Here is a 16147-nt window from a genome sequence, read left to right on the forward strand (position 1 = left end):
TTGCAAATTAAAGGCTTAGCTAAAGAGCTAATTATTAAAGTGAATGCTCATATTAAATCTGTTACCTTAAGGTGTATCTACATACATATCCAAATTACATAACTTGGAAGAACAGTAAATATTTCTGAGAATATAATTTGAAATTAGGCCACATTTATAGACTTGAGAGTTCTACCACTGGCCAGGCGTAGTGGCTCACGCCTGTAATCCCAGCACTTTGGGAGGCCGAGGCGGGCAAATCACTTGAGGGCAGGAGTTCGAGACCAGCCTGGACAACATGGCGAAACCCCATCTCTACTAAAAAGACAAAAATTAGCCGGGCATGGTGGCGCGTGCCTGTAATCCCAGGTACTTGGGAGGCTGAGGCAAGAGAATCGCTTGAACCTGGGAGGCGGAGGTTGCAGCGAGCTGAGATCCCACCTCTGCACTCCAGACTGGGAGAGAGTGACTCTATCTCAAAAAAACCCACAAAAAAAGTTCCACCATTAAAAAAAATTCACTTAAGACAATTCAAGAATAAACTGTGGCATAACAGCCATGAAACACCACTCCATTTTTTTTTTGAGACAGAGTCACTCTGTCGCCCAGGCTGGAGTGCAGTGGCACGATCTCTGCTCACTACAACCTCCGCCTCCTGGCGATTCCTGTGCCTGAGACTCCAGAGTAGCTGGGATTACAGACGTGAGCTACCACGCCAGGCTAATTTTTGTATTTTTAGTAGAGACGGGATTTCACTATGTTGGTCAGGCTGGTCTCAAACTCCTGACCTCAGTTGACCCGCCTGTCTCAGCTTCCCAAAGTGCTGGGATTAGAGGCGTGAGCCACCGCGCCCGGCCACGCCATTATTTTTAAGGTGTCACAATAATTTACAGATACCTGTTAAAAAGCCAGAGATTGACTCAGCTTTTCCATTTTTGCTTTAAAATGAAGCATTTTTAAAAAATCAAAACTCAGGCCAGGAGGCTGAGGTTGCACTGAGCCGAGATTGTGCCATTGCACTCCAGCCTGAGCAACAAGAGCAACTCGGTCTCAAACAACAAAAAAAAACACAAAACAAACCAACAAAATAAATCCTCATTTAAATTCCCTAGTCAATTTTCCCTCTGAAAAGCCCCAAATACTCTAGCTGGGCTTGATATGCACATACTGAAATCAAGCCACAATCTGTTCCATGAAGGTAGTCTTTAAAGCTACACATTATCATGATTCCTGTTCCCTAACCACTATTTTTTTTTTTTTTTTTTTTGGAGATGGGGTCTTTTGCTTCAGTGACACAATCATAGCTCATAGCAGCCTTGAACGCCTGGGCTCGGGCAATCCTCCTGCCTCACCCTCTAGGTTGTTATATTGCCCAGGCTGGGCTTGAACTCATAGTTTCTAGTGATCCTTGCACCTCAGCCCCCTGAAATGCACCCTGGGATTGCAGGGCCACTGCAGTCTTTTCTCCCCTTTATTTTGAGACGGAGTTTCATTAGTCACCCAGGATAGAGTGCAATGGCGTGATCTTGGCTCACTGCCATGTCCACCTTCCAAGTTCAAGCGATTCTCCTGCCTCAGCTTCCCGAGCAGCTGGGATTACAGGCGCCCACCACCATCTCCAGCTAATTTTTGTATTTTTAGTAGAGACGGGGTTTCACCATGTTGGCCAGGCTGGTCTTGAACTCCTGGCCCCAGGTGATCCGCCCGCCTCGGCCTCCCAAAGTGTTGGGATTACAGGCGTGAGCTACCGCGCCCAGCCATTTTTCACCCTTTAATAACTGCTTCTGATACTAAAATAATTAAAAGAAAACCTGAGGATCATAAAGCTGTATCTTGTCTCTCTGCCCTTGTTTTACGTGAAACACCATTACTTCCCACTGCCCTCATCATCCAAAAAACAGCTTAGACAATAACAATAGAATTAGTGAGGGCAACATATAATACTGAAAGGTAGACAGAAGTAGTCATTAGACATACACCACCTAGAGAAAAGGAAACCAGTCCTGCTTTTTAATAATTTTATTTTTTTTCTAATTTTGTTACTTTAATTTCCCATAGCACCTTGGCGATGTTGAAAACAAATACAAATACAAGGATGTACTCATTTTAACATTTTATGCATGAGCATGTGTCACACCAATTTTGGGGGCGACAGTTTTGACAACAGGAACAAATCTAAGCAATCGACATAACAGAAGCCTGATAACTGGCTCTGACCCCCATCCCCAACATTTAAGAGATGTCAAAGGACACCTGAATTAGGTTACAAAAATCAAGTTGATATGGATATTTCAACAGTGTTCTGTGCTGCAAAACTGAAAATAAAACCATTTAATACACAGCCCGTTAATATCTGAGTTACGCTTTTAGGAACTGTCAATTCGAAGATTCATAAAAAGTTGTCAGCTTTTAAAAATAAACTTTAAGTTTGAATCAGGTGAATTTCAAAGGAGGATTTACTCACAACTTGAAAATAAATTCTCTTTCAACTTCTTAAAATCTCCTCATTCAGCTAATGAACAGTGAAACATACATGTAGCTTTTTGGAAGCTCAGACTAGCATATGCCCGAAAGCCTAAAGTTAAATTAATGGCCACCAAAATTGTAAGGAAATATAAAAAATTAGGAAAAAATCCATCATATATTATAGTTAATAATTTATAAAAGCCCCTCAAAAGGAATACACTGTTCTGAGTTTTTTCTGTAAAAACAAAATTGGTACTTTTAAAATATGGTTAATATATATATTGCCAGCCTAAATACCAGAGACTTAACCCTAATGTTGTTCAACTGTGTCAAAGTAAAACTAGTGGACATTTAAGCCAAGAGACTAATTATTAAGGCCATAACTAAGAAAACTAGAGAAGTGTTCATTAACTTTTAAATACTATTTTATGTTCCAGCAACATTCTTTTTGTTCTTCTTTACCCTAGTGAAGATGCTAACATTCCATCATCAAGCCTTTCCAAAGCAAACCTATTTAAAAAAGAAAAAGGAATGTGAAATAATATTCAAGCTATCTTAATTTTAGGAAACAAAAATAAATCAGAATTCTGCACAGCATCTGATCATCTGCAAATTCAGCACATAAGACAACTACCACAACGAACCTTCATCATTGAAAGCGCTTATCGTCCTCAAAACCCAGCTGAAAAAAATTTATATGGATCACTATTTTAAATGTCAGTGTATTTGGCAAAATTAAAATTACTCAGAGACAGGCCCTAGGTATTATGAAAACCTTAATTACCAGGATAGCAAATGGAGACAGGTTTTGCAATGTCTCTGTACCTTCTCTATGAAGTGCAAGGTGGTGAACTTGTGTGACTCTTGTTCTCTTCATGCAGTAAGAACTATGGCAGAGTATCACTATACCAAACATTCAATATCATTTATACCTACTTTTAGCCTCCAACAGATCAAGGAAATGTCAAGTTATAAAGGTGAAGATAAAAATTTGATTATTTAAATTCCTCCATCTAAAGAACCAAATAAATAAACTACAATGAACATCCACCCTCATTAGCTACAAAGTAACGCTGGAAAAAGCCAACAGCTTCACACAACTCATAGGCATTATTTAGATACAAACTTTAAATCTGCTGTAATAAAATAAATGCTAAATACATACTGTGAATATATATAAATATTACACACACATACACACACACATTCTCTCTCACTCTTCCCTATACATCCCATCAAATGGGCACTATTAGATGTAATGAGGCAAATTAAATTAAAAACATTATGTCTTAATAAGAAAATTTTTAAAGGTTATATCTACAAATCAATTTTCTACTTTCAATAACATTTGAAGTAAAAGCAAAAATATACCTGCTTTCTTCTAAAAGAAGGCTCTTTTCTTGTATTTCAGTTATAACCTTTAAATTTTTAGGCGTTGGCGGAATAACAGTAAGTCACACAAGCATACAAGTAATACAGGCCTACATTTGTGACACATTGTTTAAAAAAAGTAATGTTTCATTTTAAGTGCAGTAATTAAGTTTATAATCCTTACCAAGTGATTTTTACAAAATGTTTATTCTCTGAAATCCAATGCATTCAAAGGATGTTAACACTTAAAATGTTTATCATTTCCACCAACTGCATTATCTTAGTAAACCAAAATAAGCACTTTTATCATAGATGTAGTCAATGATTAATATATTTTTTTTAAAGGACCTAAACTTCCCCCAAATTTCAGCACAGGTAGTTTTATTGTTATGTTTCACCTAGTAAGCAATTTTTTAAAATAGTGTGTAGAAATGAATAGTTTCAAACTGAGTAAATATAGTATACCATGTCACAAAACAATCAAATCAAAAGCAACTGCCAAGCTAATAGTAAGTCAAAGAAATAGTAATTCTGGCTTGTACGGATATGTGCAGTGTTTTCAAAGCTCTTAACAGTTAACCACTAAAATGTATCTCCAAAGCTTAACTTAGAGTTGGAAGATGAATTTCACAGTAACGTAATTTTAACCACCATTTACATTCACTTTAATATATTACTAAGATGTTTACTCTATGTCACAATGGTGCTTTCCAGTGTTCACAATTTACAGTTTCAATTTGTACATATGTAATTTACTAACATATGGGACAGTTCTTACTATTACAAACTATCCCTTAAAAGAAAAATAAAACCCACCTTACATAGAACTCTGAACATGGTATGACTTAAAACAGATTAACACAACACGGTTTTTAATATTTTAGCCATTTTCTAAATAACAGCATGTAAACTTGTCTATTTAGTATATGAGAGCTACAACTTTATTCACTGAGAAATTATGCATTAATTTTCTTCAACCATCTTTCTCATCTTTACTAAAAAATCTTGTGACTTGCTGGTACTGTTTCAGTGAATTCCAAACTGTATTTTTTTGGGTGTGGGGGGAGAAGAGGAGGGAAGGAAGGTGATAAATACATTGTAAACAGAAATAAGCCCCCCCCCCCCTACAAATTAAGCCTTTAAAAAAATTTTTTTTACTTCTACATTATTTAACACTTAAGAGTCAGTTACTACCTTTAATCTTTAACACTAACAACAAATAAATTACTGTAGGGTCAGTCTGCCCTACCATCTTGGGAGCTAAAATTCTAAATGTGTGAACAGAAGAGTTAATACTTCAATGTTCAATTCTGAAATTTAGAACAATTTATATGATTTGACTAGACTGGTCAAAGCAATTACAAACATACAATTGGGTAGGTAGTTGGTTATTTTGCTTTTGTGGGTGGGCAGTCAAAGAACAGAGAGTAACAAATGGAGTAAGAAAAAAAATTTTGTTTCTCATTTTGGGGGTATTGGGGGGGAATCACAGGGAAGTTTAAACCTCTGAAATCCATTTGATCTATGCACTGAGGTCCAAGATGAAATTTTCAATTTTTTGAATAACCCCCTTTCCTTAAATATCAAACTGATTGGTAGTCACATCTCCAAGTACAATCAGAGTTTTACAACTTGTTAAATGAAATATTAGTAAGGTCAAAAAGACAGACTAAACTTCAAACTAGAAAAAAAAATCTACTCAAGTATTACATTCAGTTTTCAAATCATTTACTAACATGACAACAGATTTGGCTTCAATCGCTCTTGTACACACTCACACCCACAACAGGCACCCCAGCCACTGATCTGCTTTGCAATACAAGGCCATATAGTCAGAGATGGCATTCTTCAAGCCAAACTTTAAATAGATTAAAAAAAGTAATTTCTAATTTTACAGAAATGCTTCTTCAAAAAATATTTTCTCTCATTCCCTCATCTCCTATACTGAAGGATGTATAATGTTTCTTTTTTCTTCCAAGCTAAATCTGAACCCTCAAAATTGATTCCTGGCAGCAAATCTCTGCAAATTAAAACCAAAAACAAAAATAGAAAAATTATATTTTATATATGTGTGTATATATATATATATTTATATTGGTTGGAATCCTCCAGCATTTAAAAACCACATTAGAGATGAATTTTGGGATCCTATCACTCATAACTCCAAAATCCATAATGAAATGGACGTACTTTCTCCTGTTTTCTTCCTGGCTACCCCCTCCCCTCCAAAACAGTTCAATACAGCCACAGTTCAAGTTTAACGGGAAGAGAGTGAAGTTTTTGAATAGTGTTGTTGTTTTTTACTTTGGTGATCTGGGTGGCACATATTGCTCTTTGCCATTACGTCGAGTCACTCCCTGAGGTATAGCCCTATGGCTAAACTGGCGTCTCTGTTCCCTGATTTTTCCTGCTGCTCCCCTGGGGATTGTATTGCCTCGGAAGCCAGAATAATCCTTACTAGCCCTTGCTTCTGGCTTCTCATGTGGTTTCTCAACGGAGTTCTCAGGAGCTCCATTGTCTTCATTTTTGGTGGGAGACACCACATTGGAGCGAAGTTCCCGTAGTGGCTGCACAAGAACTGAAGATGGCTCTTTAGGGGGCTTCTGGCACACTTCAGCATAACTTAACTTTCGGGGTTCCTTTGAAGTGATGATAAAAAAAAAAAACATTTACAGTACACATTCTTTAAATTATAAAGTACAAAAATGATTGTGTTAACCACAAGAAAACCACATATTATCTTCCAGAAAAATGCAACAAGCACTCTCATATATACTGTTCAGAGTACACTGGTACAATCTTTATTTATTATACAATAATTTCACTTGAGGAATTTAACTGAAGGATGTTCATGTCAGCATTATTTATAACGACAGGAACGACCTAAATGCCTAACAGGAAAGGACAGATTAGATTAATAATGGTATAGCCATATGATGAAATAAAATGGTTCTTTCTGCTCCTGTCTCCTTGCTACAAAGAACCCCAAGAAAGATGACAAAAGAATCCCAGCAGAGCAGTTAGAAAGCAATGGTATAAAAAGACTCATTAAAAGTCTTAATTACCTCAACTGAAAAAGGTGGGATAGGGGTATTGTGAGAACAGAATAAAGCATGTAAAGTCTTCAGCACTAGTCCTAATAATATATAGTAAGTATTCAAATGGTAGCTTTTATTTTAGTATTATTACTATCATTAAATGAGAAGATAGTCTTCTAAATCTATTTTTTAAAGTGCTGTACTAAAATGCTAGGGATTATAGGTAAATCTTGTGTTTTGTTCTATTTTTCTGTATTTTCCCAATTACATAACTATAAAACAATTCTGGAACTTGGTAAGTGGGAGTGGCCTCTCAATGGCCACTTATAGACTTGTTAAGTATCACATATACAACCAAAAGAATATCAAGAGGCACAAGGCCTCTTTATGTTAGCCCCAAAATGATAAATTCATCCTAACGTGGGTAAGGAAGAAGCTTCACTTAACCATATGAACAGAAAAAAAGCAATCAAAAGAAACAGAATGGGCCGGGCGCAGTGGCTCACGCCTGTAATCCCAGCACTTTGGGAGGCCGAGGCGGGTGGATCACGAGGTCAGGAGATCGAGACCATCCTGGCTAACAAGGTGAAACCCGTCTCTACTAAAAATACAAAAAATTAGCCAGGTGTAGTGGTGGGCGCCTGTAGTCCCAGCTACTCGGGAGGCTGAGGCAGGAGAATGGCATGAACCCAGGAGGCGGAGCTTGCAGTGACCCGAGATCGTGCCACTGCACTCCAGCCTGGGCGACAGAGCGAAGACTCAGTCTCCAAAACAAAACAAAAAAAAACCTAAAACTTTCTATCTCTTTGCAGTGACCTTAAAACTCCTTAAGCTTCTTTCTGATAGTCAGCCCCAACTTGGGCTACTTCCAAATGACTCTGTTCTAACAAAGTGTTATGTGGAAAAAAAAATTATCTAATCTATTGTATTTTTTTTTAACATAAACTAAAATCTTCAAGTTACCTGTAGAGCCACAGCTGTAGCTGCATTTATGTTATTATTACATGGTGAAGCAGTACTTGCCCTCGATGGCTTTGTAGTACTTGGAGGAGAAACTGGTATAGTCGTCTGATTGAGACCATCCTTCTGAACACAGGTATCTTCTATTAGATCCTTTTCTTGCTGAGTTGTGCTAAGGAAAAAAGAACTTGCAATTACACTCAGAACAGCATATAGAACAGTTGAGCAACTAATCAGAAGAAAACGTAACTTTTTTTTTTGAGATGGAGTCTCACTCTGTCACCCAGGCTGGAGTGTAGTGGCATGCTCTTGGCTCACTGCAACCTCCGCCCCCCAGGTTCAAGCAATTCTCCTGCCTCAGCCTCCCGATTAGCTGGGATTACAGGCGCCCGCCACCACGCCCGGCTAATTTTTGTATTTTTAGTAGAGACGGGGTTTCACCGTGTTGGCCAGACTGGTCTTGAACTCCTGACCTCAGGTGATCCACCTGCCTCGGCCTCCCAAAGTGCTGGGATTACAGGCAAGAGCCACCACACCCGGCCAGAAAAAAGTAATTTAATGTTGAAGATCTTCTATACTATAACTTGTACCTTAATGCAGTAAGCTCAGCAGCACATGGAGAACTGGTACTCATATTGAGTTGATGGGCAGAAGTGCATTCTGTCTGCTCATCTGCAGGCACTGGGCAACTAACTGTCAACTCTTCATTATCCTTAAAGTAAAAAGATTTTTCAAAATTACACTTAGACTTTTTCCAAAGAAGATATACACATGTCTAATAAGCACAAGAGAAGATGGTCAACATCATTAGTCATCATAAAATGCAAAGCTAAACCACGGTGAAAAATCACTTCATACCCACAAGGATGGTTATAATTAAAAAAAAAAGACAAACATTAACAAATGTTGGTGATGATATGGAGACATTAAAACTCATACATAGAGGGTGGCAATGTAAAATGATGCACTGCTTTAGAAAGCAATGTAGCAATTCCTTAAAAAGTTAAACAGGCTGGGCGCAGTGGCTCACGCCTGTAATCCCAGCACTTTTGGAGGCTGAGGTGGGTGGATCACAAGGTCAGAGTTCAAGACCAGCCTGGCCAACATGATGAAACCCCATCTCTACTAAAAATACAAAAATTAGCTGGGCATGGTGGTGCATGCCAGTAATCCCAGCTACTCGGGAGGCTGAGGCAGGAGAATTGCTTGAACCAGGACCCGGGAGTCGGAGGTTGCAGTGAGCCAAGATTGCACCACTGCACTCCAGCCTGGGCTACAGAGCGAGACTCCGTTCCCCCCCCCCCCCCCCCCCAAAAAAAAAAAAATTAAACATAGAGGTGGGTGCAGGGGTTCATGACGGTAATCCCAGCACTTTGGGAGGCTGAGGCGGGAGGACTGCCTGAGCCCAGGAGTTCAAGACCAGCCTTGGACAACATAGCAAGATCCTGTCTCTACAAAATAAAGTAAAATATTTAGCTGGGGTGTGGGGGTGTCCACCTGTTGTCCCTGCTACTTGAGAGGATCACGTGAGTCTGGGAGGTTGAAGCTGCTGCAGTGAACCATGATAGTGCCACTGCACTCCCTCCTGGGAACAGAGAAAGACCGTGTCTCAAACAAAAAAAAAAGTTTGTAGGCTACATTAAAAAAAAATTAATGAAATCTTGACTCACGCTCAACATGAATAACACTGAGGATGTTAAGTAAAATAAACCAGTCATAGACAAATACTGTATGATTCTACTTATACGAATTACTAAGAGTAGTCAATTCAGAGACAGAAAGTAGAATAGTGGCTGCTGAAGGATAAGAGAAGGGAGGAACAGGGAATGGTTTAATAGGTATAGAGTTTTAGTTTTGAAAGATAGTAAGTTCTGGAGCTTAGCTGCACAACCATGTGAAGGTACTTAATACTACAAAACTGTACACACTTAAAATGGTTAAGATGGTAAACGCTGTTATGTGTATTTATACTGCTGGCATAGAATTTAGAAAAGAGCCCTAGAAATTAAAACTGATGGATGAAATAAAATTTTCAATAGGTTTTGAAAGTAACATTCAGAAAAACTTGGTAGAAAATATAAATAAGAACATGATCTGGAAGCTAGATCATTTCCTAAGCATGAAATAAAAACAGCAAACTATAAAGAAAACACTAATGGGACCATATTAAAATTAAGAACTTGTTTCAACCTATAGGCGCTAAAGACAGAAAAGAAACCACAGAAGTGAAAGATTATTTGTACTACATGTAACTGACAAAGGGTTAGTACGCAGAATATGTAAAAAAATATATATGAATCTGTTTCTTAAAAACTTGAAACACTGACCAGGCGCAGTGGCTCACACCTGTCAACCCAGCACTGTGGGAGACCGAGGTGGGTGGATCATCTGAGGTCAGGAGTTTGAGACCAGCCTGGCCAACATGGCGAAACCCTGTCTCTACTGAAAATACAAAAATTAGCCGGGCATGGTGGCGCACGCCTGTATTCACCATTCGGGAGGCTGAGGCACAAGAATCGCTTGAACCCTGGCAGTGGAGGTTGCAATAAGCCAAGACCATGCCACTGCACTCCAGCCTGGGTGACACAGCGACACTCCATCTCAAAACACACTTGAAAGACTTGAAGAATACATACTGTACAATTCCATTTATAACCTTTCCAAAAACAGGCACCCTGTTTTATCACCTAGGGCAAGGGTTGGTAAACTAAGACCCGCAAGGCCAAATCCAGCCTTCAACTTGTTTTGGTATGGCTTACAAGCTAAGAATGGTTTGTAAATTATAATTATTATTTTAAAATTATTATTATTATTTTTTTAGAGATGGGGGTCTTGCTATGTTGACTAGGCTGGTCTCAAACTCTTGGTCTCAAGTGATCCTCCCACCTCAGCTTCCCGAAGTGCTGGGATTACAGGCATGAGCCCCCATGTCTGGTTTGGTTTTTAAGTTATTAAAGGGTTGTAAAACAAAGAATATGTGACAATACATGGCCCACAAAGCCTAAAATATTTACTATTAGTATCTGGCCCTTCACAGAAAAATTCTGTCAATGCAGAATGAGGCAAGAAAATTGCTATCACAAAGTCAGAATAATGTTTATATCTAAAGGGGAAGAGTGGGGCAGAATGACTATAAATAGGGGGGAGATACACATGTCACTGCTAAGATACTAGGGATGTTTATGGGTTACAATTGTGTGTTGGGGTTATAAGGAGACGTACACTTCATGATTATTCTTTAAAAATGCATACATGGCCGGCCATGGTGGCTTACCTGAAGTCAAGAGTTCGAGACCATCCTGGCCAACATGGTGAAACCCCATCTCTACTAAAAACACAAAAATTAGCTGGGCATGGTGGCAAATGCCTGTAATCCCAGCTACCTGGGAGGCTGAGGCAGGAGAATCGCTTGAACCTGGGAGATGGAGGTTGCAGTGAGCCGAGATCGTGTCATTGCACTCCAGCCTGGGCAACAAGAGCAAAACTCCGTCTCAAAAAAAAAAAAGAAAGAAAGTATATATGTGTGTTTGTGTATCATCTTCTGAAATCTGAGATGCCATTATTTGTGAATTACACCATTATTTTATGTACCAATAAGAAAAAATAAAAATAAAACCACTGGATAGAAGCAGACCTTAAGATGAGAAGAAAATAAAAATACTGCACTTAAAATAGCTTCTGATTAAAGAAGAGTCTTTTTTTTTTTGAGACAGGTATGCTCTGTCACCCAGGGTGGAGTACAGTGGTGTGATCACAGCTCATCGTAGCTCTATCTCCTGGGCTGAAGCAATCCTCTTGTCTCAGCTTCCCAAGTAGCAAGGACTACAGGCATGCGTCACCATGCCCAGCTAATTTTTTTTTTTTTTTACTTTATGTACAGACGGGACCTTCTCTATGTTGCCCAGGTTGGTCTCGAACTCCTGGGCTCAAGCAATCCATTCACCTTGGACCCCCACAGTGCTGGGATTACAGGTATGAGCCAATGTGCCTGGCTATTTTTTTTTTTTTTTTCTTTTTTTTGAGACAGAGTCTTGTTCTTGTCGCCCAGGCTGGACTGCAGTGGCGGATCTCTGCTCACTGCAACCTCTGCCTCCCGGGTTCAAGCGATTCTCCTGCCTCAGCCTCCCGAGTAGCTGGGACTACAGGTGTGTGCCACCATGCCCAGCTCATTTTTCTATTTTTAGTAGAGACGGGGTTTCACCACGTTGGCCAGGTTGGTTTCAAACTCCTGACCTCATGATCCGCTCTCCTCGGCCTCCCAAAGTGTTGGGATTACAGGCGTGAGCCACTGTGCCCAGCCTTTACATTTTTTTTTTTTTTTTTTTAATGGAGTCTCGCTCTGTCGCCCAGGCTAGAGTGCAGTGGCACAATCTCAGCTCACTGTAAGCTCCGCCTCCCGGGTTCACGCCATTCTCCTGCCTCAGCCTCCAGAGAAGCTGGGACTATAGGCACCCGCCACCATGCCTGGCTAATTTTTTGTATTTTTAGTAGAGACGGAGTTTCACCGTGTTAGCTAGGATGGTCCTGATCTCCTGACTTCGTGATCCACCCGCCTCGGCCTCCCAAAGTGCTGGGATTACAGGTGTGAGCCACCGCGCCTGGCCTACCTTTTTTAAAAAATAATTTTTAGTCTGATTTTCGAAGGTGATAAAACATGGGGGAAAAAGTGTATCTTAGAACTTATGAAATAACTACTACATATGTCACAATTTTTTTTTAAAGAAACAAGACAGTCGAATAATACCTTCAAAATTCCAAGGGAAAATGATTTCTAATAGAGAATCCAATACAGAAATAAACTACTGATCAATTTGAGAGCAGAAAAACATTTTCAGAATGCAAGAAATTTATACTTCATGACCATGGAAGATACGAACCACCCTAACATGGAAGAGTGAAACAAGAGTGAGAAAAAAAGGGGGATCGATAAAGAAGAGTAAGTAAAATTGCCAGGGTGATGGTAAAGAGAAGGCCCAGCTATGCAGTAGGACACCGAGAGTGCACACAAAAGGAGAAACAATCATAGTGTATTATGTTTGAGTCTCAGCCATGAAAAAAATATGTAATACTGAAATGTGACTTACAAAGGATGGCATGTCCTAGCATAACTAGGAACATCTTGATGTTAATTAGGCATGGCGCGGTGGCTCATGCCTGTAACCCCAGCACTTTGGGAGGCTGAGACGGGCGGATCACAAGGTCAGGAGATCGAGACCATCCTGGCTAACATGGTGAAACCCGTCTCTACTAAAAATACAAAAAAAAAAATTAGCCGGGCGTGGTGGCAGGCAGCTGTAGTCCCAGCTACTCGGGAGGCTGACGCAAGAGAATGGCATGAACCCAGGAGGCAGAGCTTGCAGTGAGCAGAGATCGCACCAATGTACTCCAGCCTGGGCTATATAGAGCGAGACTCCATCTCAAAAAAAAAATAATAATAATAATTAGAAATACAGGGCCGGGCGCAGTGGCTCACGCTTGTAATTCCAGCACTTTGGGAGGCCAAGGTGGGCAGATCGCAAGGTCAGGAGTTTGAGACCAGCCTGGCCAACATGGAGAAACCCTGTCTCTACTAAAAATACAAAAATTAGCTGGGCGTGGTGGCTCACGCCTATAATCCCAGCTACTCATGAGGCTGAGGCAGGAGAATCGCTTGAACCCGGGAGGCGGAGGTTGCAGTGAGCAGAGATCCGCCACTGCATTCCAGTCTAGGTTACAGAGCAAGACTCCGTCTCAAAAGAAAAAAAAATAAAAAAAATAAAGAAATACAGGAATAAAAATTGGGAGAAAAACCTAAGGAGCTGAAAGTAGTTGCAGGTTTTTTCATTAAAAGCCTAGATATACTATAGACATGTACTGTTATAATTAAAAAAAAAAAAACGGAATTAGAAAAAGGTAGAAAATGAGAAAAACTTATGAGACATGAGGATTTCTGATATGGAGAGGTCTACACACCAAATAATCATAGGATGAGGTATCTTAGCCTCTAGACATCTACTTTCCATTGTTTGAAAGAATTCATTTCATCACTAGTGAATTATAGGCACATAAATGGAAATGATACCTTCCATTTCGCTTGCATTAGTCAGTTATCAGTTCTAACAGGCTGAATTGACTAATAGGAAGACATGCAAGGCTGGGCGTGGTGGCTCACGCCTATAATCCCAGCACTTTGGGAGGCCAAGGTGGGCAGATAGCTTGAGGTCAGGAGTTGGAGACCAGCCTGGCCAACGTGGCAAAACCCTGCCTCTACTAAAAAAAAAATACAAAAGTTAGCTGGGCGTGGTTGCACACGCCTGTACTCCCAGCTACTTGGGAGGCTGAGGCAGGAGAATCACTTGAACCTAGGAGGTAGAGGCTGCAGTGAGCTGAGATCATGTCTTTAAAAAAAAAAAGACATGCAAAAGCCAAGAAACATTTTATTGCCTTTGTGCAGCTTTATCATAAATCTTTAAAAAAACACTCTAAGTATGCTGAAAACTCCATAAATAAAAACTATGATAGAAATGTACACTAACTGCAAGTAAAATTTTAAATAATAACACTGCAAATAAAGCCTAAATATGGTCTCATAAGGTAAGACTCAGATGCTGGATGTTTACCTTTTCTTTGTAGACACCTTTAACAACATCAGACATCCTATTCTCCAAAATGAGTTCACCTGGCATTCTCGACGAACTTCCAGGTAAAGGTGGAAAATTTGAGGCTAATAAGTCAAACTTTGGTGTTGGAGCCTTTGATTCAGCTGTTGAAGGATGAGGTCTCTAAAACGAACAAATAATAAAATAGGTCACATGACTATCTCATTCCCTAATCCTGTGTCACAGAAGCTGAAAGCTGCAAGAAAAGAAAAAGAAGCAAACAAAATCTCTATAATGCACAGAACTGTATCCCTACATAAATTCTTGGTTTGACATCTCACTTGAGCTCTCATCAGTCTTTATCAATTCTACTTTTCTTTAGTCACTTCTCTCACCTGTTTCTTTTGTAAACTTTGCCATACTCCTTAAGCCTCCTAACCAGTCTTCACTATTCATTTCATAATTTCCTATGCGTTCTTAACAAAAACACCCACTTTACCTAAATTTGCTATCAACTCTTTTTTCTTTTTTTTGAGACAGGGTCTTGGTCTGTCGCCAAGGCTGAAATGCAGTGACACAATCATAGCTCACTATAACCTTGACCCTTGACTTCCTGGACTCAAGTAATCCTCCTGCCTTTTTTGCCTCCAGAGTAGCTGTGTGCACCACCACACCTGGCTAAATTTTTATTTTTTGTTTTTTAGTAGTGACAAGGTTTCACTATGTTGCCCAGGCTGGTGTCAAACTCTTGAGCTTAAGTGGTCCTCTCTCCTTGGCCTCCCAAAGTGCTGGGACTACAGGCTTAAGCAACTGTGCCCGACCATCACCATCTTTCTCCATCTATTTATTCAAGAGAGAACAATATCCCTCCTCTATATAACATATATGAAAAATCTCATGCTTCCCTCCTAACACCCTATAATATCTTCTGACAAGCCTCTTACCTCTTACTTGTTGTATCTCCTCCACTTTGTCATCACTCCTCTAAAATTATCTCAGGTGTCACCAATGCCTTCAACAACGCAAAACCTGACGGACCCTTTTTCCTGACCTACAGCATTTGGTGCGTTAACCCTCCTTTCCTTGGGAACACATTTTCTCTTAGCTTCTGTGATACCTTTTTTGTTTTTTAGATTCGACAGACATGTGCTCTTTTTCCTGTGAACATTTCTAAATTTTTGATGGTTTCCATTTGGTTATTACTCTTTACTTCTCACATTCTCCTTGAGTGATGTCCACGATCCATGGCTTCAACTACTACCTATATGCAAGCAACTGTTAAAACAACCTGTTTTGCTTTTTGGTGGTGATGGCTGTATATCTCTGTAAATTTACAAAAATATCATTGAATTGTAGGTTTTAAATATTTTCAGCCTAGGCCTTTGCCTACAACCGAGATAACATTTGTCCATTACCTATGTCCATTCAGATTTTGCTTGAATACTTCAAACAGCATGCTGAATAATCTCATTTTTCAACCCAACACTGCTGCTTTATTCCCCAAGGTTCCATATTAGACCACTTTCACCACTCTATGGAGAGTACTCTGCATGAGCTTATCACTCCAATTACTATGTGAAGGCTTACAAATCCAAAATTTTATTCCCAGCTAAGATTTCCCTCCTGCAAAAGAGCTCCTCTATCGTGACCTACCTACTGGAAGTCATGCCTGTTTCTTTTACCCCAATGTTTAGTCCTCCATCATGACATGTACAATATATTGAATAAACCCCAAATCCAATGTCTCTCTCTCTC

At 39.6% G+C, this 16147-nt stretch overlaps 1 protein-coding gene across 1 annotated transcript in view; it reads right to left on the reverse strand.

Moving 5' to 3' along the window:
- Positions 1-1983: 1983 nt before the first annotated feature.
- The window catches only part of LARP4 (La ribonucleoprotein 4), an 81626-nt gene continuing 67462 nt past the window's right edge, over positions 1984-16147 (reverse strand). The window contains exons 11-15 of the mRNA XM_058433703.1: positions 15448-15562; positions 14414-14575; positions 8405-8526; positions 7818-7986; positions 1984-6455 (exon numbers count right to left, since the gene is read on the reverse strand). Of these exons, the coding sequence (XP_058289686.1) occupies positions 6117-6455; positions 7818-7986; positions 8405-8526; positions 14414-14575; positions 15448-15562 (907 nt within the window). The 3' untranslated portion in view covers positions 1984-6116. The remainder of the gene's footprint in view (positions 6456-7817; positions 7987-8404; positions 8527-14413; positions 14576-15447; positions 15563-16147) is intronic.

This window comes from Hylobates moloch, unplaced genomic scaffold (assembly GCF_009828535.3).
Source record: "Hylobates moloch isolate HMO894 unplaced genomic scaffold, HMol_V3 SCAFFOLD_22, whole genome shotgun sequence".
Taxonomy (NCBI): domain Eukaryota; kingdom Metazoa; phylum Chordata; class Mammalia; order Primates; family Hylobatidae; genus Hylobates; species Hylobates moloch.